Here is a 26,100-nt window from a genome sequence, read left to right as displayed (position 1 = left end):
CTTTTAGGTGTCAGCTTAAAAACGGGTAAGAGGATGCAGAGTTTTCCAGAATTCTTCGAGAAATAAACAAGTAAAGATGTTCGGAGACCACGGAGCTTGAGGCCTAATCGAGCCGGGGCCTGTCAGGTGGCTGGGTCTGGCAGAGAGGGTAGCCAGGGGGCCGTGGGCAGCGGGAAAGGGCGGTGGCTGCTTGGGACAGTGAGAAAATCCACCGCCCCAGACCTGGCAGCTCCATCCGGTCCGGGTGAGGGCGAAACTCTGGCAAAAGCGAAGTGCATCTGATTCCGTGCGTTTCAAAGGTCAGGCGAGGCGATTAGACTTGACCGGGAAGGAAAGGCAGGCGATGGTGGGTGTAGGGAAGGGAATACGAAGCAGTTTGTGAAAGACAGATGTGCCAGGAGCGGGTAGGGTGGAACCCGGGAGGCCGAGGCTCGAAGCCGCGAGCCGGGGCTGGGGCCTGGCGGGAGCCAGGAGGGGGGAGACGTGCGCCCGACTTGGGATGGATGGCCTGGGGGTCCGGACGCGAGAGCACGCAGTCAGCGCTTGTTCCTGAGGATCGGTCGTCAGTCCGGGAGACCAGGAGCTGGGATCACCGGGGGAGCGTCCTCCAGCGGACGTGAAGTAAGTCTCGGGAAATGTGGCGGTCCGGGGCGCTGTGGGCACGCAGAATGGGCCCAAACCGGGTGCCTGCCCCCCGGGAATTCAGTCTCGCAGAGTGGGCGCCAACTATGCGGGAAATGACTGCTCCCATTTCCTCCCCCGGGACCCAACCGAGAAATGCGTCGGAGCGGGCAGCCGCTGGTGCTCGAGGAACAGAAAAGAAAGCCAGAGAAAGCAGAGCCAGACCACGGAGCGGCCAGGGGGTGGGAACAGAGGGACAGGGACTACGAAAACTAACTTCCTTGGAGCCTCGAGCTGGGGCCTGACGTCCAGGGACCGAGAAGAAAGCCAAGAGAAGGCTGATCAGGGGCGAGGGCAAAGCGGGAAGGGACAAAGTCGGGCGCCGTGGCTCGAGGGTAAGAGCCGGGATGAAACTTGCGACCGGGCGCGTGGCCGGGAGCCAGGAGACCGCAGCAGCCCCTGCGCCGGGAAACCCGCGCGCCGGCGCCCAGGCCTGGCCGAGGAGCGCGGGGAGGAGCGCGCACCTGGACTCACGGCCGGAGGAGGGCCCAGCGCCGCGCCGGTCCCGGCCCAAGCCCTGCCCCTCGGCGGCCCGCCCCCTGGGCGGCTGGAAGCCGGAAGCGGGCGAAGAAGAGCCTGCTCTGAGCTTCTCTGCGGCCGAAGGGGAAGTTCAGGGCCGCTCTCCTGCGGCGCCCCAGCTGCGGGCTGCTAGCGCTCCGCGACAGTGCGGGGCCATGGGGACTCCGCGGCGCGGGCCACCCGTCCTCCCGGGGCCCCCGCTGGGGCGGCTGCTGCTGCCCCTGCTGCTGAGCGGGCTGGCTCCGGCTCGCGCCTCCCCGCGGCTCCTGGACCACCCGGCGCCAGTCTGCTCCCAGGAGGTGAGACCCCGACGCGCCGCGAGGATGCCGCGGGGGCGGGAGCGAGCGGGGTGCTCTGGGCCGGGCAGGCTGCGCTGGGGCTCTCAGCGGGTCCGAGGCTGGGCCACAAAGAGCGGGCACGCTCAGGAGGAGTCTCGGAGCGGTGGGAGTTGTGGGGTGGACCGGAGAGCAGAGGGAATTTTCGGGGAAAACGACCCGACCCGGCGTCCTGGACCGGAGGCGGGAGCGCCGCCGCCGGGGCCCCACGGTTCAGGGTAGGAGAAGGAGGCGCGGGGCCCGGCCAAAGAGGCGGGGCAGGGTCGGTTAGAAAGGGAAGTGGGGAGGGCCCTTCGGGGAACCAGGACTGGACCGGAGCGGCCTCCACGCCGTGCGCCCTGCGAATCCCCGTGGTGCCGGGGCAGGCCACGGCTCGAGCCCGGAGACCCATCCGGAACTCGAGAGCGTCTCCTCGAAGGAGCCCCGCCTGCCCCCGGCATTCGGATTAGGGGGCGGCTGTGCGGAAGTCTGGGGCCCAGTCGGATCTGGGCCCGGCTCCGCGGGAGGGACCCCGCGGGCCTAGAGCTCTGCGCGCGAGCCCGGCCTGCCTATGGGGGTTAAGGGCTCCGAGCGGTGAGAGGGGGACAGTTGTGCCGAGGGCGCCGGCTAGCTCCGGGCGACCCCTCTGGGGGGGGGGGGCGAAGCCCTGAGGATTGGGCAGAGGTTTAAGACACCGCCTTTCCAGCTCCCACCACCCCCACTAGGGTCCAGATTGTACCCTTAGTAGTACCCCTGCTGTGCTCACAGGAAGTGACACACCCACCCGTTGGGTAGTGGCCGTTTGTGGAGGACCATCTTAAGGGGAAAAAAAGAAACAGCAAAGCACCGAGCCCACCTCCACGACTTCTCCCTCCCCAAGCTGTCCTCTCTCCTCCACTTTCTCTGGTTTCCTCAGCCCCCTCCCCGCCACCACTTCCGACCCAGTATCTGAGTCAGAGGATGTGAAACAACCAAGGAGATATTTCTCCTTATCTAGTTTTGCAGAGGATTTGCCAAAAGAGGGTGGGGGATGAGTGACTATTTAGCAGGATTTTTTTTTTTTTATGTAAAAGATGTTGGGAAGTGGTCTTGTGACTCCCACTTTTAGGCAAAGCAGGGGATATATGCTCAGCAGATCCTTCCCACAGACTTGGTATAGAACTATTCCACCTAGAGAATTCAGTGTTCATTTTTTGATGGCCATTTGCCCTGTGCCTGCAAAATATACGGAATTGCTGTTGCTCTGAACTGATACTATAAACACCCCTGGGACTCTAATGTCCAGGAACTTAAATCATCTAGGAGGGGAAAAGGCTTGAAGGTGCTCACCGTGGTGCAAGGCAGCCTGTACCAAGGGCTCTTTGTGCAACCAGAGCGTGTACAGAATTCCAAGGAAAAGAAAAATGACTTCCAGCTGGGATGTTCTTCATGGCAGATGAGGCATTTGGGCAGCCCTGAGGTTTTGGTAGGAGCCTCCAAAACAGCGGTTGTGGAGCAGTGCAGGTGGCAGAGAGGGGCTGAGCCGAGGCCCTTGGGTGGGCAGGATAAGGTGGGTGACTGCAGTGGAGGGTGTGTGTGGCAGGGAAGTGAGAGAAGAAGCTAGAAAGGGAACTAGGGACTCCATGGTGGCCTGGTGTAAGAGCTAGACTGAGTGTTCGACTTTAATTGCTCAGTGGGAAGCACTCTTGAAAGTCAGGACAGAGGCAGGGCTGGAGAGAGATGCTTGAAGGCCAGAGCTGTCTGCGATCTCCCACGTTCTCCCCCACCCCTAGCCTTGCCTCTCCCTTCACACCTGGCTCACAGCCTGCTCAGCTCATCTCCATGGACAGACAGCTTCCCTGCTTCATGGACTAGTCCTTTTAAAAAGAAACAACACCCTTCAGATTTCTCTGTCTCCACTGGTGTTTAGGTGATGCAGCATAATATGATGAGGGCAGGGAAGGCCACAAACTTGGCCTCATAGTACCTGCATTTGCATCCTGACTTCCCCACCTAGAATCTCTGCAAGCTCCAGCAGCTTAGGCTGCCTGCTCCTGCACCTGGGTTTCCTCACTTCCACAAGAAAGAGCTAGATAAGCCCTCGCAAAGTGTACCTGAACCACTTTCCAGAATATAAATGCCTCTCCAAAGCCTGGTTGGATTTAGTGCTCAGTGATTCTCCCAAGACAGAGAGGAGCCTTCTGCAGATGTGTTCTGCTCCTAGCCCAGTGCTGCAAGCACAGAATGGGGGGGCTTGAGAAATATTTGTGGAATAGAAGTCAAAGGAATGAGTGAATGAATGAGTGAATGAATGGTCAGCTCTGCTTGAAAAGCAGTGATTACCTGAGACCAGGCATAGCCGTGTTTCTGGCTTCCTGGGTTTAACACCTCAAAACCCAGATGACTCTTGAGTTCCCCACAGAAATCGATATCGGAGAAACCATAAATAATTGCATTTCCCTGAGCAGTCTCCAGGTTAGCCCTTCCCCCTGCCCGGGCTTTCTCACAGGTGCCCCCCGCCCCCCCCCGCCCCACCCCGGCTGCTAGCCCAGAGGAGAGCCCTCACGGGAAGACAGTGACTTGGACTTGGTCAGTATGGGTGTTAACACACCGTTTTATAACAGGATGTGTGTTGTCTTACAAATTTTTTTTTTTCCTGAGCACTTAGTGATTTTGGCTTGTGGCAGAACAACTGTTAGATTTAACCCTTTCTTTCCGGTTGCCAGGCCACGGTCCAGGTGTGAAGGGTTGTGTTCTGGGGACGCTTTTTCATGGTAGAGGCATTCTGGCAGTCAGGGCTGGGCTCACTGCCCGCAGTGGAACTCGCACAGTGAACAGTTCCTTGGCCGTCATGCCCGACTTGCACCCTGGCTGCTCACAGTCGGCCTTCCACGCAGAGCCTGAAATACCAGATCGCAGCCCACAGCACACAGCAGTGCCATGCAGGGGAGAGGACATGCCGGGTCAGCAGACCTGGGCTCTGGGTCAGGCCTCCCCGCTCACCCGCTCCGCAGCCCTGAGTCAGTCAGTCCACTGTGAGGAGCCAGTGTTCTCACGTACAAAAGATCCTCCCCCCACAGGGTACAGGAAGAGCAGATATGTGGGGTAAGTGAAAGCACCAGACGACGTGCATTGTAGCTTCTGCAGGTGCCAGGCCGTAGCACTCACCTGTCGCTCTGCCCCAGGCCCCGTTTGGGGGGGTTAATGTGCCCAGCTTCACTCCACACTCACAGCACCCCACCAGGCTGCACCACTGACCCCTTCTAGAAAGGCTGGGTGATTGGCCGAAGGTAACCCCGCTAGTGAGTGCTTGCTGGTCTGAGAATCAAAGCGGTATGTGACTTCAGAGCCCACTTCTCTTTACCAGGCACTTGGTCTTGTTCATTGAGTGTGCGGAGTTAGACACGGTGAAATAAATTTCTTCCTTTTAATCTTCACCACTGTGGGTAGAGAATATTGGCCTACGTGTTGTAGGTGTCCTTTTTCTTTCTTTCTTTCTTTCTTTTTTTTTTTTTTTCCATTTAGATGGTATAGCAATGATTCAGAGCATGGATTCTGGAGCAAAACTGCATGGGTTTGAGTGTCAGCTCTGTGGGACATTCGGCTACTTAACTGACCTCTCTGTGTCTCAGTTTTTTCATCAGTACAAATGGGATAATGGAGAGGGGGGCGCCTGGGTGCCTCAGTTGGTTAAGCCTTGGACTCTTGATTTCGGCTCAGGTCATGATCTCAGGGTCCTGAGATCGAGCCCCGCTTAGGGCTCTGCACTTAGCACAGAGTCTGCTTGTCCCTCTCCCTCTGCCCCACCCCCTGTGCGTACACGCATGCTCTCGCTCAAATAAATAAATAAATAAAATCTTTGAAAATAAATAAAACCTAAACTGACAAATCTCTGTCCCAGCCCTTACCACTCCCTAAAAGTATTTGCCAAAGATGATCACTTACACTTTCTTAGGGTTTTTTCTTTCCTGGCATTTGCCTCCACATTTCTAAATGTACTTATATTGTTATTCTTGACTTGTCAACATTAGATATTACCTGTTGACTCATAACAGATAAAATTTAAATTTCTTAGATTTCTCCTTCCACTGCTTCTCCTGCCAGTGTCCGCATTGTAGTTACATCACAATTTTAGTGAAATCCATCATCCGTGTTTGTAACAAGTAAGTAATCTTCACTGCTGAGGCCAGTAGGTGTACTTTGATTATATTCCTTTTCTGGTGTAATTCCTTTTCTCTTCTGAGATGATAACTACTTTAATTCTTCCATAATTTTCCATGTAACCAGTCAGTTTTTTCTATCAGATGGCATCAATTCCATTCCCTTTTCCCCTAGAGAACTCCCTCCCGGAACCCTGCCTTCTCCAGCTCCAGCCTGGACGGATTACTGTCTATTCTGTGGCAAACTGTCATACTCGATATCCTGTCCTGGATTCTGTGTCTGTCTTCCCAGAGCTTACCTCCCTTGTTTTGCTGAAACATATCCTCCTGCAGTTTCCTAAGAAAATGTATAAGGATATGAGGGAAATATATACACATATACCCTCACACTTTTTGTTAATTTGGCTGGGCATAAAAATCACAGGTTAAAGATAATTTTCCCTCAGAATTTTGAAGGCATCATTTTGTTGCCAGTGTCTTCCTGACTCTGTGTGTGGCACCTATCCCCCGCCCCCATCCCCGGAAACATTTATATCTTTTTATTCCTGGTATTCAGAAGTTTCATGATGTTGGACCTTGATCTGGGCCTTTTTCCCAGGCCATTCAGTGAAACTTTTTAATTTGGAAATGTGTATCCTTTAGTCTGGAGTGTTTCTTTGCTTCTTAATTTCTTCCCCTCTGTTTTCTGTATAATCTTCTTCTGGAAATGCAGTTAATCATACCTTGATTTCCTGAATTGATTCTCTAAGTATTCATATATTTTCTCTCCTATTTCCTTTTGTGTTTATTCTACTTTCAGAGAAGTTTCCTGACTTACAGCCCAACCCTTCTATGGGGTTTTTTAGTTCCAAGGTTCATTTTTATTCCCTGCTTGCTCATTTTACCACAGTATCCTGTCCTTGTCAGTGTCCTCTCATCTCTTTGAAACTATTACAATTTTATTTGTTTTGTGTTAATTTTATTCTGTTCCCAGCATTGTCTTATTTCCTCCAAGAGCATTTTTTAAAAATTTGTATGTTTTGATCTATTTTTCATACAGGAAACCCTCCTTAAGTATCTGATGCTCTTTGGCTGTCTGAGAATATTTTTTTATAAAAGTTTTATTTATTTATTTGGCAGAGAAAGAGTGAGAGCACAAGAGGGGAAGCAGCAGGCAGAGGGAGAAACAGTCTCCGTGCTGAGCAAGGAGCCCGATGTGGGGCTTGATCCCAGGGTCCTGGGACCATGACCCAAGCCCAAGGTAGACGCTGAACTAGCTGAGCCACCAGGCGCCCCTGTCTGGGAATCTTTTGGGAATGAGGTCCTAACCATGATGAGCACTGAGTCGTGTGTGGCAGTGTTGGCTCATGATAGTGTACACCTCAAACTAACATAACACTGTATGTTTACTGAAAGTAAAATGAGAAACTTAGGGGCGCCTGGGTGGCACAGTGGTTAAGCGTCTGCCTTCGGCTCAGGGCATGATCCCGGCGTTATGGGATCGAGCCCCACATCAGGCTCCTCCGCTATGAGCCTGCTTCTTCCTCTCCCACTCCCCCTGCTTGTGTTCCCTCTCTCGCTGGCTGTCTCTATCTCTGTCGAATAAATAAAATCTTTAAAAAAAAAATGGGAAACTTAATAAAAAAATTTTTTAAGATTGAGGTCCTTCAAAAGCTGATTAAATACTCTGTAGACAGGGCTTATTGATCACTGGACTTTACTACAGGGCGTCAGGCTAACGGCGAACGTGCTCCGTCTATCAGTGGACTCTCAAGTGTCGGAATCTGGAGGTCTTTTCCAGGGCTTGGCTGCCAGCATTGTGAGATCAGAGCAGGGAAAGAGGCCAGGGTTTCCAGCATTCCCTATGCAGACCGTCAATGAACTGCCCCCGTCAGCATCTTTGTTTATGCTACCTCCCCAGACACGTGATACCTTTAAGACCCAAGGCTTTAAAAGGTTCTGTTGACGTCTTTCTTGTCCTTTTCCCACTTGACCTGAGCCATTTGCTTACTCCTCCTTCCACTTTGGGCTTTAAAAATTTGTTCTCGGGGTGCCTGGGTGGCTCAGTTGGTCGGTTAGGGCGGTCGGTTAGGCAGCTGCCTTTGGCTCAGGTCATGGTTGCAGGGTCCTGGGATGGAGCTCCTTGCTCAGCGGGGAGCCTGCTTCTTCCTCTGCCTGCCAGGCCCTCTGCTTATGCGCTCTCTCTCGCTCTCTCTCTCATAGATAAATCTAAAAAAATTTTTTTCTTTTTCTTTTTTTTTTTTTTAAAGATTTTATTTATTTATTTGACAGAGAGAGAGACAGCCAGTGAGAGAGGGAACACAAGCAGGGGGAGTGGGAGAGGAAGAAGAAGGCTCCCAGCGGAGGAAGGAGCCTGATGTGGGGCTCGATCCCAGGACTCCAGGATCACGCCCTGAGCCAAAGGCAGACGCTTAACGCCAGGCGCCCCCCAAAAAAATTTTTTTTAAATTTTTTCACATCTTTTGTCCACTAATGTTCCCTTTGTCCATGAAAATTTCTAAAAAATGTTCTCTTTCCTAGAACTCTCCTATGGTTTGGGGAGGAGGAGAAGATTGTATATGATAACATGCCATGACCTCTGATGGACTGTGTTATTCTGTATTTCACTGATATGCATATTTTCTTTTCTGTTTAAATCTCTGTCCCCTCATCTTCCCTCTCTCCATCTCTTCTGCCTCCATCCCTTAACCCCCAGTAACCCGTGTGTTAACCACCTGCTATGTATCTGTCCACATATTTTCATGTGTTCATACAATCACATTCATCATATGTAAATATATGGGAAGGGTTTTTTCCTCACTTATTTCCATAGAAAACTGGATCACATGATAAAAAGTTCTTTGCTTATGTTTCTCACTCATCACATCTTAAGCATCACGCCAGGTCAGTAGATGTCGATGTAACTAGTTCTCTTCAGTCTTTACATAATATTCCGTAGTAGATAGCAGTTTCTTGTCCTCTGTGCCCCAGTCCTAGGAGTTTCTGGTGGGAGGAGAAATGAGCATGGGTGTGGAAGTTAATCTCCTCACTGGCTGGGAAACAGAGTGACACTAGAGTGAGCAGAGGCAGCTGGTGGATTTTGTTGCATGTGCGAGGAGCGCCTCACAGGGTTTCAATGGCCCTGGGTGAGTGAGAATTCAGCACCAGGAGCTGGACAGGACCCTAAGGGCTCATGAACCGGTGTCCTGGAAGGTAGGGTATGGATGAAATGGCATGCTTGGAATCAGTCATGGAGCGTGCTCAAGGATATTAGCCCTATATCAGCTTCATGAATGAACCCTGGAGGCAGAGCATCTTCTCCCATCTTTAACCCTGTCTCTCTGCTCCCTCTTGAGAGAAAGGCAGGTGCTGACCCCAACACCCGATTTACACGCATATATCAAATCCCTCTGTTGTCCTGAAAATTGTATTCCTGACCTGCTTTAACATCTGACTTTCTGCTCCACGTGGCACGATTGGATCATTTTGCCAGTGCAGATAATGAAAAGTACCTGCACCTGAGTTCTTCCCTTGCTCCACTGCCAAGTCTGAATATGTGGAGGTCACCCCTTATAATAGAAGCTTCCATTTATTGAGTGCTTACTAAATGCCAAGCTCTAAGGAAGGGCAGCCAGTAATTAAAGAGCAGCCATTATGTGCCAGACACTGCACAAATATTGTGTCACTGAGCAGGGAATGACGTGGTTCCCTGGGCACTGCAGCCAACAAAATTCCTCATAATGATTTTCTTAGGGCTTCTAGTAAGCTGCCTGTTTAACAGTCTGGGGACACTGTATTATTTTACTTAATTGTATAATTAATATGCAAATACATTNTTAATACGCAAATACATTTCTGTTGGGGCGCCTGGGTGGCACAGCGGTTAAGCGTCTGCCTTCAGCTCAGGGCGTGATCCCGGCGTTATGGGATTGAGCCCCAGATCAGGCTCCTCTGCTATGAACCTGCTTCTTCCTCTCCCAACTCCCCCTGCTTGTGTTCCCTCTCTCATTGGCTGTCTCTATCTCTGTCGAATAAATAAATAAAATCTTTTTAAAAAATTATAAAAAAAAAACCAAATACATTTCTGTTGTTTGAGAATTTTCGCAGTACGGATATATTAGAAGTGGAAAGTGAAGGGCTCCCTCCTCCACCCACACTGCCATCACCACCAGACCACTCCCTGCCCCAGGACCCTTATATGTGTATCATTTAATTCTCAACAATGCTATGAAGTTGGTATTAGGGTAATTCTGATTTTACAGTTGAAGAAATCAGGGCCTGGCAATGTTTGGTATCTTGCCTAAAGTCACTTAGCTGGTAGTGGTGGTAAGGTGACTCAGCTCCAAGGATGTGTGCGCCCGTCTTCCCAAGTAGAGTCAGCTGGCCAAACTGAAGACAGTGGTTGCATTTCCTACTGTTTGTAATTAGAACTTCTAAATTTGGCTCTCCAGAGCTCCTCTGGGTTAGGGAGTTCACACGTATTGCCAAAGTGGGAGGCCACGTAAGGTAACATTTGTGCTTCAGTTTTCTGCTCTACAAAACGGGGCTGAGGGTAACACTTAGTCCTACGTGTGTACGTGAGGATTAGTGAAATAATATGTCTAAATCACCCAGCTCAGGGCCTAGCACCTAAGAGAGCTTGTAGGGAGTTGGTGAGTTTTCTGTAGCTGACCCTGTCACGGAGCTATGGTTTTGTTCCCTTCGATGGTAACTGTTATCTAGACGGGAGGGGGGAAGCCCCAGGGTATTTAGAGGGCCTTTCAGCAGGGCGTCCCAAGAGAACCCTCTCGGTGTCTTTTAAAATGGGGAAGTTCCCAGCTGTTAACAGTTACTCAGAAAATGCCCTTTCCGTCTTGTCATCCACTGTACCCACTTACCATCCTGTTTCTCCTTGGATGGGCAGGATGGGAGAAGTGTGAGGAGACTGTGACTCCCTACCCCGGGAGCCGCCTCCAAAAGTGAGGGTGGTGCTGTGTACGTTTTATTCTTGAGAATGAGCCAAGGGAAGCATGGGGAGCCTGGATTGTGAATTACCATTCCTTCACAGCCCTAATTACCTCCTTCTTTCCTCCACAGGGGCTAAGCTGTGCAGTCAAGAATAGTAAGTCCTCTGTTTCGGTTCGCCCTGTTTTCGCCTTGTTAACAAAGTGCTAGCCTCGTGTCACTGTCTGGCAGGAGCGCTGCCCTCCCCCCAGGCTCAGGATGAGGGCAACAGCCTTCAGCAGGAGGGGTCCTTGAGAATCCAGGCTGTGGGCACCTGCATTTCCTCTCAGGAATAGCCATTATGCAAAAGTCAGGAAGTGAGACACAGAATTGTCATTTAGGTTTTGAAAATATTGTTTGGGGTGCTGCCCTGGTATGTCTATGATACGATTTGGTTTGCCAGAGCTTGTCACTGGAAAGTGAGAGACATCTGTGATGTTGATCCTGTTTTGTGTTTTAATTCAAGAAGGAAGCACGTACTTCAAGTGTCTGTGCTAATTAGGGATGAGCCCTGGCATATGATGTAAATCAGCTTTTATCACGACCCCATCCTTCCTGTCCCCGTGTCACTGCTTTATCGCAAAACCAAGTTTCATGCTTTGTCTCCGGTCCTAAAGTGCCCTTAGACTTCAGAGATTTGCAGGGACTCGGCAAGCTGGAGCAGAGAGGGGCGGGGTGGCAGGGCCAGGCGAGGGTCGCAGGCCCGGCGTGTTCATGGGCAGGCTCTCTGGGGCCACTGCCGGCATCTTGCTTGCGCACCTCATTCTCCTGTCGCTTCTTCAGGTCCTTGCAGAGCGTGGGGGTCTCTGATTCCTGCATTTTCTGGCTCCAGGTACCTGTCTGGATGACAGCTGGATCCACCCTCGAAACCTGACCCCTTCATCCCCCAAAGATGTCCAGGTCCACCTGGACTTTGCCCAGACCCAGCATGGAGACCTAGTGCCTGTAGCTCGCATCGGATGGACACTGCAGACAGACGGTGAGCGGGTGTGTCGGGGGGCCTGGGAGCTTCCACCCACCTCCAGGTGAGTCCACCAGAATCAGAATGGGACTCCTGGTCTCCTGGTCCTGTGCTCGGACACGAGGGCCCGGATTTCGTGCTGAACGCCTCCATCATTTCATGCAGTAAATGAGTACTTTCTTAGTGTTTTAGATACTAACCCATGATGGTGTCTCCTCACCGCACCATCTTTCCCTCAGCCTGAAGTCCTTATCACCCTGGAAAAGAAAGTCCAGTGGTTCATTCTCTGACTGCAGTATCAAATATTTATTGAAAAATAGTAACACATTGGCCAGTGTGCTTTTTCCCTTATTTTAGGGGCTGGCATTTCTTTTTTTAAGTAATCTCCACACCTCAAGTGGGGCTCAAACTCATGACCCTGAGATCAAGAGTCACGTGCTGTACTCCTGAGCCAGCCAGCCACCCCTAGGGGCTAGCATTTTTTAAAACAACACTCCCCCCACCAAGACCTCTTCCGGGATAGAGAGTTGAATGACAGAATCGGGAAGACTGGGGTCAACAAGAGCCAGCCCCACATTTGTGACCAGGGCCTGGGGGAGGTCCTCCTCCTTCTAAGCCTCCAGCCCCCGGTGCCTACCCCAGCCTCTCCAAAGACGGGGACAGCCGGGTTTGACCCCCAGAGATGATCTGCACAGCTGTTGCCTCTGTCCCAGTGTAAAGTTTCACTTGTCGCTGCCCAGCTGGGAAGTAAGGTCTGCAAAGCCATCGGCTTGCTCTAGCCCAAGGGTGAGCTGGAAGGAACAGGAAGTGGAGGGTCTGGTACAGTGAACAGATTTTCTTTTAAGAGTGAGTAAGCATAACAGACAGGGAAGTGCCACGCCCAGTGGTTTGCCTTTGTTGACCTGCCTCCGTGCCCCTCTTCTCCCTCCACCCCGCAGCCAGCATCCTCTTTCTGGAGGGTGCGGAGTTATCTGTCCTGCAGCTGAGCACCAATGAGCGCTTGTGCGTCAAGTTTGAGTTTCTGTCCAAACTGCAGCATCATCGCAAGCGGGTAAGCAGCTGTCTCCAGAGTGGGCTGTGCTCCTCTAATGGTTGTGAGCAGCAGAACGTGCTTTTGAAACCTTCCCAGACGTGCCCACCCCTGCTTGTGCTCCCAGTTTTCCCTAGTTGTTCAGCGTAAAGAGAGTTGAGTGGGAACGACTTGCCCAGCCCCACTCCTGTTCTCTTCCTGTGTGGCTGAGGTTAACGTGGGGCCTGCCTCCAGGAAGGAGCAGCTTTGCCCAGACCGGGACCGCGGTGGCCGGGGGCACAAGCGAGGGAGTTCTGCTGCAGTTTCCATTTATTTTGCTGCTCGTTGCCCAATGGTAAAAGGTTGGTGCTCGTGTAGTTTAAAGCGTCAGTTCGCAGAGCATGGTCCCAGCGGCATCCGCATGCCCTGTGAACTGCTAAGAAATGCAGAAGCTAGGGCCCCAGCCCTGACTTCCAGAATCAGAAATGCTGAGGGTGGGGCCCAGCAGTCACTGTTGAACCAGCCCTCCAAGTGATTCTGAGGCAAGCTCCAGTTTGAAAACTGCCAGTCCAAATCTGCAAAAGTACCTCTTTGCAGATCTCCCGCAAACATGAGCAGCCAAGAGAGTTCCCTTCCCCTGTATTTAATGAGGACCCCCAAACTCGACTGTTGGCAGGATGGTGAGGCCCAGGTGCCTCGATCAACTTAGAAGCTAAGGGCTGCACACCCCCATCCACCCCCAGACTAATTAGAATGGGACTTGGAGTCAGTATGTGTCATCTGCCCCATCCAGAAAATATTCTCACACCTTCTGTTATCTCTGCAACGAAGGTGCCTGCGGGCACAGGCAGAGTGGGGATCTGCAGCCCTCCCTCTGCACTTTCGTGCTCCAGAACATTCTCAAGAGAGCCCGGCTTTTGCATTTAAGGAGGAAGAGTCACGTAACAAATGGTTTTTAACTGGCTCTTGTGCCCTAGCTCTCCCACTAACCTTGAGTCCTCTGGCTCTGCTCCTTCATAGCATTGTTCTGGAGTCTGAGAGGGCTGACCAGGGAGGAGGACTGTTTTGGCTTTCCCCAGATTCTGTGGCATATGACACTACTGTCCACTGATGAGGCCAGATCTAGGTGTTTTAAGTAGGCAGCAAAGACCAGAGGAAACCAAGAGCAGAGACGCGCCTCCCTCTGATTTTGGATCTTGCTGTGGTGGTTTTTTCTTCCCCCGTTTCACAGACCTTTCAGGGGGCGGGTGGGGGTGCAATTCTCTGGGCACACACCGCTGGGTGAGAGGTGTTTGTGTGACCTGTCCAACCTCCCCTTCCTCCCTCTCTTCAGTGGCATTTTACCTTCAGCCACTTTGTGGTAGAACCTGGCCAGGAGTATGAGGTGACCGTTCACCACCTGCCCAAACCCATCCCTGACGGGGACCCAAACCACCAGTCCAAGAACTTCCCCGTGCCTGGTAAGAGCGCCCTCCCAAGCCATTCCTTTCACCACTCTGCTCTTCCTCTTCGAGAAGAAACCAGCAGGTGGCTCAGGCATCAGCCTCCCCGCTCAGCTGGGCCATGGCTGCCATTGTCAGCACGTGGTATCTACAGAATGAACAGATGCTGTGGTTGGGGAGCTCCTGCCCAGGACGCATCAGGAAGACGGGCCACTCCCGGGAGAGTTTTAACCCCCGCTTCGAGCCTCATCCCAGCTCTCATCACCTTGCTCTGCACTTTTGTCTTTTTCATTCTCCACCTGCCCTGCCTGGTTCTTCACTTTTCACCCCATATCCTACCTGCATTTATCTACCACCATCCCATATGCAACACCATCTCCTCTTCCCCCTTGGATCCATCCTGCCTAGGAAGACAGCTGGGCTTTTCTTCTAAAACATCATTTGATGTCTATGCACCTTCTAGTTCTCTGTCCTCCCAGCATCTCAGCCACAACCTATATTTCTCATCGTTCAAAGCCAACTACATCTGGAGCCCCAGCCCCCTTGAGGACAGGGTCTGGGGCTTACACCCAGCCGTGCAAGCTCCCGAGCTTCGTGTTGTTTCACCTATAGCAGGCAATTCAGGAAGTGCTTGTTAAGGATGACGAGAGCCTTCTTGATTCCTGGAGGACTCCACACACACGCCCACGCACGTGCACACACAAACACACAGAATCACGTACACACAATCTGCTTACCCTCTTTGTCTTCACGTTACCCATCACTCCCTGACACATCATCCTGATGTTTGGGTGACATTGCATTATGATGTTTGTTTTCCTCAGTCTCTTTTACTGGAATGTGCTCTCCAGAGGGCAGGGACTCCACCTTCTTCACCACTGTATCTCTAGTGCCTAAACCAGCGCCTGGCACAGATCAGGTGTTTGTAAGTGCTTGTCAAAAGAGTGAACCTCCCCAGGCCCCTCCCTTGTTCCTACAGTAGACTGACTCAGTCCCTGTCACTCCACAGCGATTCATACCTGTCACATGTCTTCTTAAACCAAAGTGAAAATGTTACAGTCAAGGCCATTGGGGAAGGGAAGTCAGGAAGATGTCTACAAAGCAGTGGTCCTCAAGGTGGTCCCTAAGCAGTGGCATCATTGAATTACCTGGGAGCTTGTTAGAAATGCAAATTTTCATGGACCCTTCCCAGACCGACTGCATCAGAAGCTACCCATGGTGATGCACAGAAAAGTTCGAGAAACATTGCTGTGAAGAAACAAAGTACTTCTGCCCCTGTCAAGAGTCAGAGGCAACCTGCAGGGGAGGGGGAGCAGGGGGCGGGCAGAGTGGGTGGGGGAGGAACTGGAGCAGGCCGAGACTCTCACTGAGAGCAAGCTCAGAAGGAATACAGTTGTGGGGCGCCTGGGTGGCACAGCGGTTAAGCATCTGCCTTCAGCTCAGGGCGTGATCCCGGCGTTATGGGATCGAGCCCCACATCAGGCTCTTCCGCTATGAACCTGCTTCTTCCTCTCCCACTCCCCCTGCTTGTGTTCCCTCTCTCGCTGGCTGTCTCTATCTCTGTCAAATAAATAAATAAAATCTTTAAAAAAAAAAAAAAGATTTAGAAGGAATACAGTTGAGTCGGGAAGGTTCTCTGAGAGAGGAGGGATGACACAACCAGGTCAGCCCCCGGTTCTGTGGGGCCTCTGGCCAGTGGCAGCAGTTCAGTCCCGGAGCTTGCTTTGAAGAGGCCATCTTTGAACAGACTCCCCAGAAGGAAAGAGGTGGTTATCCCTGGTGTCAGGAGTCTGGTGAGGCAGACTTTCTATGACAGAAGCTTAGTGGTTTCCCCTTTTCCGGGTTGGCAGGCTGCGAGGACCCCAGGATGAGGATGACCGCACCGTGTGTGAGCTCAGGTAACCGCGGCCAGGGCCTTGCTGGGGGAGCTTTACTTGGCTGCACGCGTGCACACGCACACCCTCCCCTCACTCCCAGCCCATGTCTGTGCCCGGGGCAGGCAGCCTGTGGGACCCCAACATCACGGCAGAGACCCTGGAGGCCCAGCAGCTGCGGGTGAGCTTCACCCTGTGGAACGAGTCTACCCTGTACCAGATCTTGCTGACCAGCTTTCCACACACAGAAAACCAGAGCTGCTTCCATCATGTCCTGATGGTGCCCGAGGTAAGGCCATCACTGTCCTGAGCCCTTGCGTGGCTCTGCGCCCCCTCCCCAAGCGTCAAGCCTCCGAGTGCTGAGCCTGGTTGATCCCAGCTCTGCTCAGCTCGGCTCTTTGTCTTTCCTTCTGACACACGGTCAGTGTAGAGTCCGGTCTCTGGCGGATCTTTCCTTTGGCTCCATTGTGTAGTTGATCTCTGCTTTGCTCACCTACCCCATCCTCTCAGTTCCTCCTTCCACACAGTCCACTTGGTTCTCTTCGCTTTGTTTTTCTTATCCCACCTGTTCCAAAAAGGACCTGAAGAGTTTTAAAATGTGGGTATTAAGACAAAGGGGAAATAAAGATGAGGAAACAAGATGAAGCCAGGGTGGGGTTACTATGGAAAATGTGTGTCATGCCGTTGGCTGTGAACACATTTGTCCCCACGATCCCCAGCAGCCAAGCAAAGAGAGAAATACCAGTCACTAGATGTGTTCCTGAATCAACAAGGAGCCAGCTGCCGTAGGGAAACGGAGTTTTTCCTGGAACGGAAACCTGGAAAGCTGTTCTCCACGTGGCCTTCCTCAGGGGCGTGCTGCGCAGCAACGGCCCTGTTCCTGGCAGCCGCCTTAATGCCGCTCCAGGCTCGGGCCCTCCAGCCTGACCCCCCCCTCCTGTCCCTGCAGCCCACACTCGAGGAGTTCCACCAGCGGGCCAACGTCACGCTCACCCTGTCAGACTGGAGTTGGTGCTGCCGCCACCGGGTGCAGGTGGGCGCGTGTGGTGCGGGCAGGTGTGGAACACGTGCACGGGCGGGCACTCCTAGAGGGGCCCAGTAGGGGAGGAGGGCAGCTCAAGGACTCAGCTCTCCAAGAACTTGGCATCCCTACCCTCTGGGGCTCTCTGCCTATAGAGGCATCCTCTCTGCCTTGCCCAGCCCCGTACTCCCGACCTCCCCAGGGCAGGGCTTCTTGGCTCCCTGTAGCCGATGGGCGACCTGCCTCTCAGGCCCGTGGGGGTCCTGGAGTAGCCGGCCAGGCTCTGCTCCTTCCAGAAGCCTCTGTTGGCAAGAAAACATCCGCCGAGGGCCCGAGCCTCCCCATCCAGCGTCTCAGCAGCCCGCTCTTCCCTGCTTTCTCTGCTCTCCCAGATCCAGCCCTTCTTCAGTAGCTGTCTCAATGACTGTCTCAGACACTCCGTAACCCTTCCCTGCCCGGAAATTCCAGATGCTCCAGGTAGGAAGTGTATGGCTGCTCTGGGGCGTTTTTGGGGGTGGGAGTGAAGGAAGGTCAGCACCTTGAGCTGAACCCTGACCTGGTGCTAAGGGTGGGGGCGGACTTTAATTTTACTTGGACTTATTCAGGCCTGCAGGGTGGGGCTGTAGAGACACTCCTGGGTTAGACTCCTGACTGCCTTTAATTGGCTGTGTAGCTGTGGGCAAAATACGTAACCTTTCTGATCCTCAACTTCTGTGACTGAAGAACTGGGGATTGTTCTTGTCCGAGACTTCCGGTATGGACCACGAGGTGCTTTACCACGTCCGCTTTTAATCCTCACGGATTGTGACTGTCATGAAGTGATGGCACGGCAAACTCGTCCCTCCCCCAGTTCGTAGATGAGAAAATAGAGGCACAGAGATGTTCAGTAACTTGTCCAAGATCACACACCAGGGAAGTGGCAGAGCTCCAGGTTCTGACCCAAGCCCGTTCCCTCCCCCTGCACCGCGCCCCACCCCCCACTCAGAAGCCACCACAGCCTTGACGGCCCAATGCGGGACAGAGCCACAGCCATTACACCGGCCTGGAGGAGAATCTGGCCTCCCAGGTGGGAGTTGGGGCATCTCTTAGCAGGCCAGCAATTCGGGTGTTTCCTGTAGATGTTGTCATTAAGTTGAATGGGTATCTGGAGTGCTCAGTATAGGGCCGAGGTGAGCAGCGGGCCCTCGGTGGCTGTCAGCAGTGGGTTTTGTGACTACTGCTAATAATGAGTACTACTTACCGTTTGTTCTCATTGCAGTCTCGATTGCAGGTAAGGCCAGCTGTCCTTCCCGTCGTGCTGCAGGAGTCCCCAGGGGTCCTTCCTCAGGGGCCACGTGAGAAGTCCCTGACCGAGCCTCTTCTGGGGCCAGCGGACAAGGCCGAACCACGAGGCCGGCTTGGGGGTGGAGGTCTCCAGCATGTCATGGCGCAGGCCGGAGGGGACAGCCCGGGGCTCGGCAGAGGGGCTGGGGGAGCTCGGGGCTGGCAGAGCGGGCTGCCTCTGCCACGTACTCGCGCCGTTCCGCTTCCCACAGACTACATACCCCTGTGGGTGTATGGCTTCCTCACGGGCGTCTCCGTCCTGCTGGTGGGTTCCGTCATCCTGCTGGTCGTCTGCATGACCTGGAGGCTACCCGGTAAGGGGGCTGGGCTGTGGGGGCGCATCATGGGGTTTGCCCCTCTGTTCCTCTCTTTCTTCCCGTGCCCTCTTCTTCCCACTCCAGTCTCTGTGAGGCTGTACTCAGAGGGCACCCTGCAGTCCCAGCCTCTCCATCTCAAGTGAGGTACTGACGTTGTCTCTCTTTGGCCACGGCAAGCTCGCTTGTCAGGAACTCAGCCTATGGGAAGGCTCGGATCCCAGATCCACCACTTACACCCAGGGTTACTTCACTCTCTGAGCCTCAGGTTCCTCTCATAAAATGGAAATTATAAAGATACCCACATCATAAAACGAGTGTAAGGATTACATGAAATAACGTATATGAATTCTTAGCTTAGAGCCTGGCACGTATTTGCTCAACATATGTTAGCCACAATTATGTTTATTGCTACCAAAATTATTATTGAAACAAACTGGATGGAAGGAGCTAGGGTAGGGTTTCCCTGCGTCAGACATGATCAGCCAGGCAGGTGGGAGAACCAGAAGGAGCCCATCCTGCGGCCCTCAGACACATACATCTGTTGGGGAGAAAAGCGAGGGACAGCACGATGTGATGGAGAAGGCTCCGGATGGGCCCAGAACACACGGCCGTGGCTCCCAGCTCTGCCTCCCTGCTTTGCAGGCATAGGCAGATTGCTGAACAAACCCTGGATTTGGTTTTGTCTTCTGTAAAATGGGATAATAACTCCTCCCTCGCAAGGTTGTGGTGTGGAGTAAATGGTCTAGCCATGGAAGGTGCTGGCCTGCGGGTGCTGGGAGATAGCAGCTCCCTCTCCCTGTGGCCCTCTCTGGCCAGGTTCTGAGCAGAAGAGCACATGGGCCTTCGGGGGAGGGCCTTGGCCTTCCCCAGGCCTTTTCTTCAGCAATCCGAGAGCCGTTTCCACACTTACAAGGCTCATCAGGATTAAATATTAATCATTATTAATTACTGTGTGATGGGAAGACCACCCCACCAGGAACTGGAAGACCCACCGTGAGGGCACTTCTCCAGAGGACCATTAGCAGGGTCAAATAAGTTAACATCTCTGTGAGTGCTTTAAAAATTGACTGATGTATTGGTGGAGAGGGGGTGCTGAAGGAGACAGAGAGAAAGAGAAAGAATCTGAAGCAGATGCCCAGCTGAGTGCCAAGCCCCACGTGGGGCTCGATCTCATGACCAGAGCCGAAACCAAGAGTCGGACACTTAACCGACCGAGCCACCCAGGCGTCCCCATGAATGCTTTATAAACCGTAGATCTCTCCATAGATGCCAGGGAGGCTTTTTGCTTCCTTCATTTCTGCTGTCGCACATCTGACCTTATACTGAAGTGTGCCCCACAGCATGGGGTAGAGGAAAGGACACTCGTTCAACTCTCTTTTGATAGTTCTGGGAAAAGGCCCAAGAGGTAGGAATTGAAATTCAGGTTCTAAAAGTCTTCCTTGGCCACCCATGGTTCCGTGCGTCCTGCCACGTCACCGAGGAGCTGACTTCCCTACCACAGTTTCCTTCTTTGTGTCTCCGGGGGGAGGCAGTTGCTTAAGAATGTTGTTTCCCTTCCTCACCTCAGAAATACCAGGAGGAAATGTGGTAAACGAGCCTGGTGGGGGCTGCTTCTGGAGATGTGTCGTAAGCCTCTCACGAGGATGCTTCTGGGGAAGAGGCTTTCCCTGAAGTGGGCCATTTCCTCAGGGCTGGCCGGCCCGTGGGGACGAGTGGAACCATTGCTGGAACAGGGGCATGGGGGGGAATCCCCTAGTCACCGTGCTGGGGGTCCCGGCTGAGTCAGTGCTGCAGAGATTCATGACCCCAGCTGACTGCGCACCATATGCCAGACACTTCACAGATACAATCTCATGTAATCCCCGCCGCACAGACCCCTTTTACAGAGGAAGAAACTGAGTTTCACAGACCTCAGTAACTTTCCCAGATCTCACAGCTGTTGATGGCAGACCTGGGATTCACACCTGAGCGGCGCCTCACAGCGCGGTGTCCTGCAAAGGCCCAGAAGCATCTGGCAACTGCTGCTTCCGACTGCCCTCCCTGACCGTTTGCCCTGGGTCAGGGGTGGGACAGCACTCCATGAGACGCCCCTGGAAATTGGTCCCTATTTCTCTTCCAAAAGAGCTACTCCAGTGTATTTTTTTTTCTTTCAGGGTCTCATCGTGAAAAATACGGTAATGACACGAAATACACAGGTCAGTATTTCCTGGCGTGGGTGGGCTGGTTTTGGCGAATGTTGCCGTCAAAGGCATGATGGAGGGTTCTCTCGAGACACAGGGGCGGGTTGCCTTCTGCAGTTTTTAACTCCTGACTTCCTTCAGGAGACCTCAGCTTGGAGGACCCACCTCAGACCCCTACACAGGGGGGACCACAAATGGCAAGGCTGGGATAACATTTTTGAAATCACTTGGACAAGGAAAGGAAGGGAAGGGTACCATCTTTGATGAAAAGAGGTCCTACCTTTAACATATTTGTATTCCGTGGGCAGGCCTTTGTGCCTGTTTTTCTTTTTAATTACAATAATTAAAGTATAGGCTCAGGGCCAGATAGGAATCTTGAGAAAGACAGTCACTCTCCCAGAAGGCACCACACTCACTGTGACTCTTTTAATGCGGCCAGAATGGCTGAAATAGCAACACTTGGCTTATTCCAAGGCCTCGGTTGCCTTGCTTAGACTAGGGAGCTGGTGTCTGCCTGGTCCCACCGCCCCCTGGGCTGACGGGCGAGGAGTGCTGCCCGGGGCCTGCGGTTTGAGGATTAGTGCGGGCGCACACCGGAACCTGGGGGCCTGGCTTTCTTTGTTTCCCTCAGATGTCCCACCCGAGACTAGCCTGACCCCTCCACCCCTGAAGCCCAGGAAGGTCTGGATTGTCTACTCTGCCGACCACCCCCTCTACGTGGACGTGGTCCTGAAGTTCGCCCAGTTCCTGCTCACCGTCTGTGGCACCGAAGTGGCCCTCGACCTGCTGGAGGAGCAGGTCATCTCAGAGGTGGGGGTCATGACCTGGGTGGGCCGCCAGAAGCAGGAAATGGTGGAGACCAACTCCAAGATCATCATCCTGTGCTCCCGAGGCACCCGGGCCAAGTGGCAGGCCATCCTCGGCTGGGAGGAGCCGGCTGTCCAGCTCCGGTGTGACCGCTGGAAGCCCGCGGGGGACCTTTTCACCGCGGCCATGAACATGATCCTACCAGACTTCAAGAAGCCAGCCTGCTTCGGCACCTACATTGTCTGCTACTTCCGTGACATCAGCAGCGAGAGTGATATCCCTGACCTCTTCAACATCACTTCCAGGTACCCACTCATGGACAGGTTTGAGGAAGTTTACTTCCGGATCCAGGACCTGGAGATGTTTGAACCTGGCCGGATGCACCGCGTTGGGGAGCTCACGGGTGAGAACTACTTGCAGAACCCGAGCGGCTGGCAGCTCAAAGAGGCTGTGGACAGGTTCCGGGAGTGGCAGGTTCAGTGCCCGGATTGGTTTGAGCGCGAGAACCTTTGCTCAGCGGATGACCAGGACCTCCCGTCCCTGGATGAAGAGGTGTTTGAAGAACCACTGCTGCCGCCAGGAAGAGGGATCATCAAGCAGAAACCCCTGGTGCTCGAGGCCACCTCTGAGGGCTGCCTGGTGAGAGATCTCCTTGTCAGTGAGGAAGGAAGAGGACTGTCAAGGCTGGAACCTCAGCTCCAGCCCCAAGGAGAGCTGGCGGCCCAGACCCTCCAAACCGCGGTGCTCCCAGTGGAGGAGGTCCCTTCGGCTCAGGCCGTGGAACCCATCCCTCTGGCCATTGAGAGCAGCCCAGCCGGCCGGATAGCCGTGGCGGGGGGAGACGAGGCCTGCCCGCTGTTGGACGGCTACGGCCCTCGGCGGAACAGTGTTCTCTGCCTCCCTGTGGACTCAGAGGCCCCACCTCTCTGCAGCACCCCGACAGCATCGCCCAGCTACTTCCCAGATGACGTAAGGGAGCAGCTCGAAGGTTTGATGTTCTCACTCTTCCAGCAGAGTCTGAGCTGCCAGGCCCAGGAGGGCTGGGACAGAGCCGCAGTGGCCCTCAAAGACCTCTGCACGCCCTACGAGGAGGGGCAGCGGCAGTCGGTGCAGTCTGACCAGGGGTATATCTCCAGGAGCTCCCCGCAGCCCCCCGAAGGACTGACGGAGATGGAGGAGGAGGAAGAAGAGCCGGATCTGGGGACATCAGCCAAGCAGCTCTCTCCTGAGGACCTAGAGAGCCTGAGAAGCCTCCAGAGACGGCTCTTCTTCCAAGAGCTTCAGAAGAACTCTGGCTGGGACAGTGTGGAGCCAGAGGAGCCCTAGGGCCTCCCCACACCCAGGGTGTTAGAGAAGGGAGTGTGTGTGTACACGTGAGTGTCTGTATATATGCATATGTTCCTGTGTGAAGTGTTTGCCTTTACATGTGGACCTCTTGATTCCTGGGCATCCCCCTGAATTTTCTTTCTCTGACCCTCTGGTCATGTTCTGTCCCAGCAAGAATCCATAGGCCATCCCCAGGAGCCAGTGACATTGTCCTTGAGCCTCCATCATGCAGTCATTCGGTCACCAAGCATTTATTTTGCACCTCTTGTGTGCGAGGCGTCTGACATACAAAGATAAATTGCACAGGGTAGTGGCCCTGGCCACCAAGGGGCTTAACATCTGCCGAGAGCGACAGATAAGCAAACAGAATGGTCTCGTGCGATGGAAAGGCTCAGTAGAGGTCTGTGCAGGGCTGTGAATATACACAGAAGGAGCAGCTGGGCCCAGAGACCGTGTTTGGAGAGGGCAGCGGTCCCTGGGGCAGGGGCAGCGTGTAGGGTGAGTGCTGGGGCCAGTAGGCCTGGAGTGGGAGGAGGGGGCAGCGAGAGAGGTGGTGGAGAGACAGCGGGAGCCCGGGCTGGAGGAGGGCTTGTGGGCCAGGCTGGGGGGTTGGGACATCAGCCCAGTGGCCTGGCATTCCTTTGATAGGGTGAGCTGCTGCCCTGCCGAGAAGGGCCCCGAGGACCAAACATAGCTGAAAGCCACCTCAGATCGTTTGTGGCACGAGACGGGTAGAAATGTGTGATGTGAAACCTAACAGCGTTCAGCAGGGACAAAAGCCGGGAATCCTGAGCTCCCATTTTGGTTCCCGGTCAGTGGGAGAGCCACGGCAGATGAGTCTCTGTGTGGGCAGCAGCGCCCCCGAGCTCGGGAGGCCCCAGAGCTGGGGACCCAAGCCTGAGTGTGAGCTGTAGAGAGCTCCCAGCAGGGTGGGCACGGGGCGGGGGGGCAGAGCGGGAGTGGGAGGTACACTGAGCCCAGCAGGCCTCTCTGAAGGGAGAGGAAAACAGGCCACTCTATACTTAAAAGTCTGAGATTCAAGGTATTTGAGGAGAGATGCTAAGGCTCAGTGTTTAAAGTTGTTCCTGAAATGCCTTCTTAGCAGGAACTGAAGGCTTCTGTCTGTCTGGGGTCCCAGCAAGCACCTGGGACTGCCCCTGGACTCGGGTGAGCTCATTGCCTATACTCGAGCCCTCCGCTGGAGCTCCGAGCTTCAGTGAAGGGGTGAGGACTCAGGCAGGTAGTGGGAAGCCATCACAGGGTGTGTGTGTGTGACACACATGCATACTTGTGCACAAAAGGGGAGATGATCAATAAAAGAAGGAATAAATTTGTCAATTCTGGTAAGAACCCCCGGCAGTTACGTTGAGTCATGTGTTGCTCTAGGTCAGGTTCCAGCTGTTGAGTCCTTTCAGTCGTGCGATTTCCCTGCGCGGCTGCAGGGGCAGTGGGTCAAAGGTCCAGACCATGTGTGGCCCGTAGACAGCCCCACAGCAGCAAAGCACCAGGGGAGGCAGTGCTGCAGACAGGGTGTCTGTCGCCCCAGAAATCTTTGACACCTCATCCTCAGTATGACAGGGGTACAGGTGGTTAGGTGGTGAGAATGGAGCCCCAGAGAGCTCTGTGCACCCCTCTGCCGCGTGAGGGCGCAGCGAGATGGGAACGGGGGAACACTTGGGAACGGGGCAGCAAGCTCCCACCACACACCCAGTCCTCCGGCTCCTCGGTCTTGGACTTGCCGGCCACTAGAAATGTGAGAAATGTCTGTAACTGTAAGCCGCCCAGTCAGTGGTGTTCTGTGCTAGCGGCCCTCCCAGACTGAGACAGCGAGAAAGGGAGCTGCATTCTCCCCTCCAGTAAGCTGGAGGGGGCGTCACTGGGGCCAAATGCCTACCAAGCTTTCTGTGACGTTGCCTCAGCTTCCAGGAAGCACTTCCTCGATGTCCAGAGTGTGGAATACCTTGGTGGATGCTTCCTTGCTGGAGCCAGGGCTCAACACGCCCGCAGAATGGCCCCAACCAGTGAAGCCCTGGTGCCCGGGAGCATACTTTCCACTTGGATTGTGTTCCCCACAAGCCTTGAATTCTAGCTCCACTGGCCTTTGAGGCCCAGTGTCCTCAATTAGCATTGTTCGCTTGTCCCCTGTCTCCCGGGGCTGCTGCTTGTTTCCCTAACAACTTAACTTACTGAGATACAGTGCACATACCGTGTAATATGTGGTGCCTGAACTGCCGACCCCAAGCAGTTCGGTGGCTTTAAACAGTTCAGAGCTCAGCAACCATAAGCATAATCAACTTTAGAACATTTTTCTTGCCCCAAGAAGAAGTCCAACACCTCTTAATTACCCCAACCTCCCTAAACTCCCCATCCCTCTATGGATTTGCCTATTGTGGACATAACATGTAAATGGAATCGAAAGTCCCCCAGGGCCTCTGGACCCTTTCTTGAATGTCATTCCCCGGTTGCTTCCCCTGCCCTAGAGCCCCCAGTCTCAAGCCGGCCTTTGCTCACCACAAATGCTGGAAGTTCTGTCAGTCTGTGGCGTCTGCTGTCCGCCCAATGCCAAGAGTGTCAAGAGCATGTGTAAATAAAGCCTGGCCTTGCTTTTTGTATTATTCTGAAACGTGGCTATAATATCCTGCTTCACCCAGAAACGCCATTCCAAGAACAGAGGTCCTCCAGGCTGTGCCTTTACTACCACTCAAGCCCCTCTCCTGAGTGGAGCACAGCAGAAGTGGTTCAAGGGGGTGGAAGGACCCACAGTCAACATGCAACCCAAACCTGTAGTGAAACCACTATCTATTCCTGGCATCCCGCTTCCGGCTCCTGAGTGGATTTGCATGGCAGAAGGGGGGAGAGGGCACGGAATGATTAGATGGTGGTGTAGACATGCTTTCCAACTTTTCTTTGACCCCAGTTTCTCTTTTCTGCTTAGGAAGGACCTCAGAGGTGTTCAGGCTTTAAGGGAGTTGTCAGTCACTTGAACACCCAGCAGTTTGAGCTGGAATCTGTGAATGCCAGGGTATGATGGATTTTACTTCATTTCTGCTTGTCTTTGAAGATTAAGGCATAAAGGAAAAGGAAGATGTACTTACAATGCAACGGGAAGTTTTAATCCAGTGGCCTTTAGACGCTGCAGTTAATGTCTTCCCTTCGCAAATAAATAAGGAGGGTGCCAGGCCCACTCTTGCTCCAGCACTTCCAGAGAAGGCCTGCCAGTTCAGG

The 26,100-nt window shown here is 53.5% G+C and overlaps 1 protein-coding gene across 6 annotated transcripts; it reads left to right on the top strand.

Moving 5' to 3' along the window:
* Positions 1-1,013: 1,013 nt before the first annotated feature.
* On the top strand, positions 1,014-25,498 carry IL17RA (interleukin 17 receptor A). Of its 6 annotated transcripts, XM_034646161.1 has the most exons (14): positions 1,014-1,499; positions 10,709-10,733; positions 11,448-11,594; positions 12,515-12,627; positions 13,919-14,045; positions 15,878-15,925; positions 16,027-16,190; positions 16,851-16,934; positions 17,315-17,399; positions 17,908-17,988; positions 18,181-18,192; positions 18,458-18,559; positions 20,716-20,757; positions 21,374-25,498. In XM_034646161.1, the coding sequence occupies exons 1-14, from the start codon at positions 1,029-1,031 to the stop codon at positions 22,873-22,875; spliced, it is 3,003 nt and encodes a 1,000-aa protein (XP_034502052.1). In that variant the 5' UTR covers positions 1,014-1,028; the 3' UTR covers positions 22,876-25,498. The 6 variants fall into 6 exon arrangements, with proteins under 6 accessions (XP_034502052.1, XP_034502053.1, XP_011215345.2 ...); XM_034646162.1 differs by lacking the exon at positions 15,878-15,925; XM_011217043.3 differs by lacking the exon at positions 17,908-17,988.
* The last annotated feature ends 602 nt before the right edge of the window (positions 25,499-26,100 follow it).

Source organism: Ailuropoda melanoleuca, chromosome 16 (genome assembly GCF_002007445.2).
Source record: "Ailuropoda melanoleuca isolate Jingjing chromosome 16, ASM200744v2, whole genome shotgun sequence".
Classification (NCBI taxonomy): domain Eukaryota; kingdom Metazoa; phylum Chordata; class Mammalia; order Carnivora; family Ursidae; genus Ailuropoda; species Ailuropoda melanoleuca.
The sequence above is the reverse complement of the archived record's forward strand: the minus strand, read 5'-3'. Positions and strand labels throughout refer to the sequence as shown.

Excerpts from the sequence above, each read along its gene's own strand:
- IL17RA (XM_034646161.1), top strand. The coding sequence starts at position 1,029 with ATGAAACTTGCGACCGGGCGCGTGGCCGGGAGCCAGGAGACCGCAGCA. Across the intron at positions 15,926-16,026 it reads CGCACCGTGTGTGAGCTCAG|GCAGCCTGTGGGACCCCAAC; the intron begins GTAACCGCGGCC and ends TGCCCGGGGCAG. Across the intron at positions 20,758-21,373 it reads TAATGACACGAAATACACAG|ATGTCCCACCCGAGACTAGC; the intron begins GTCAGTATTTCC and ends TGTTTCCCTCAG.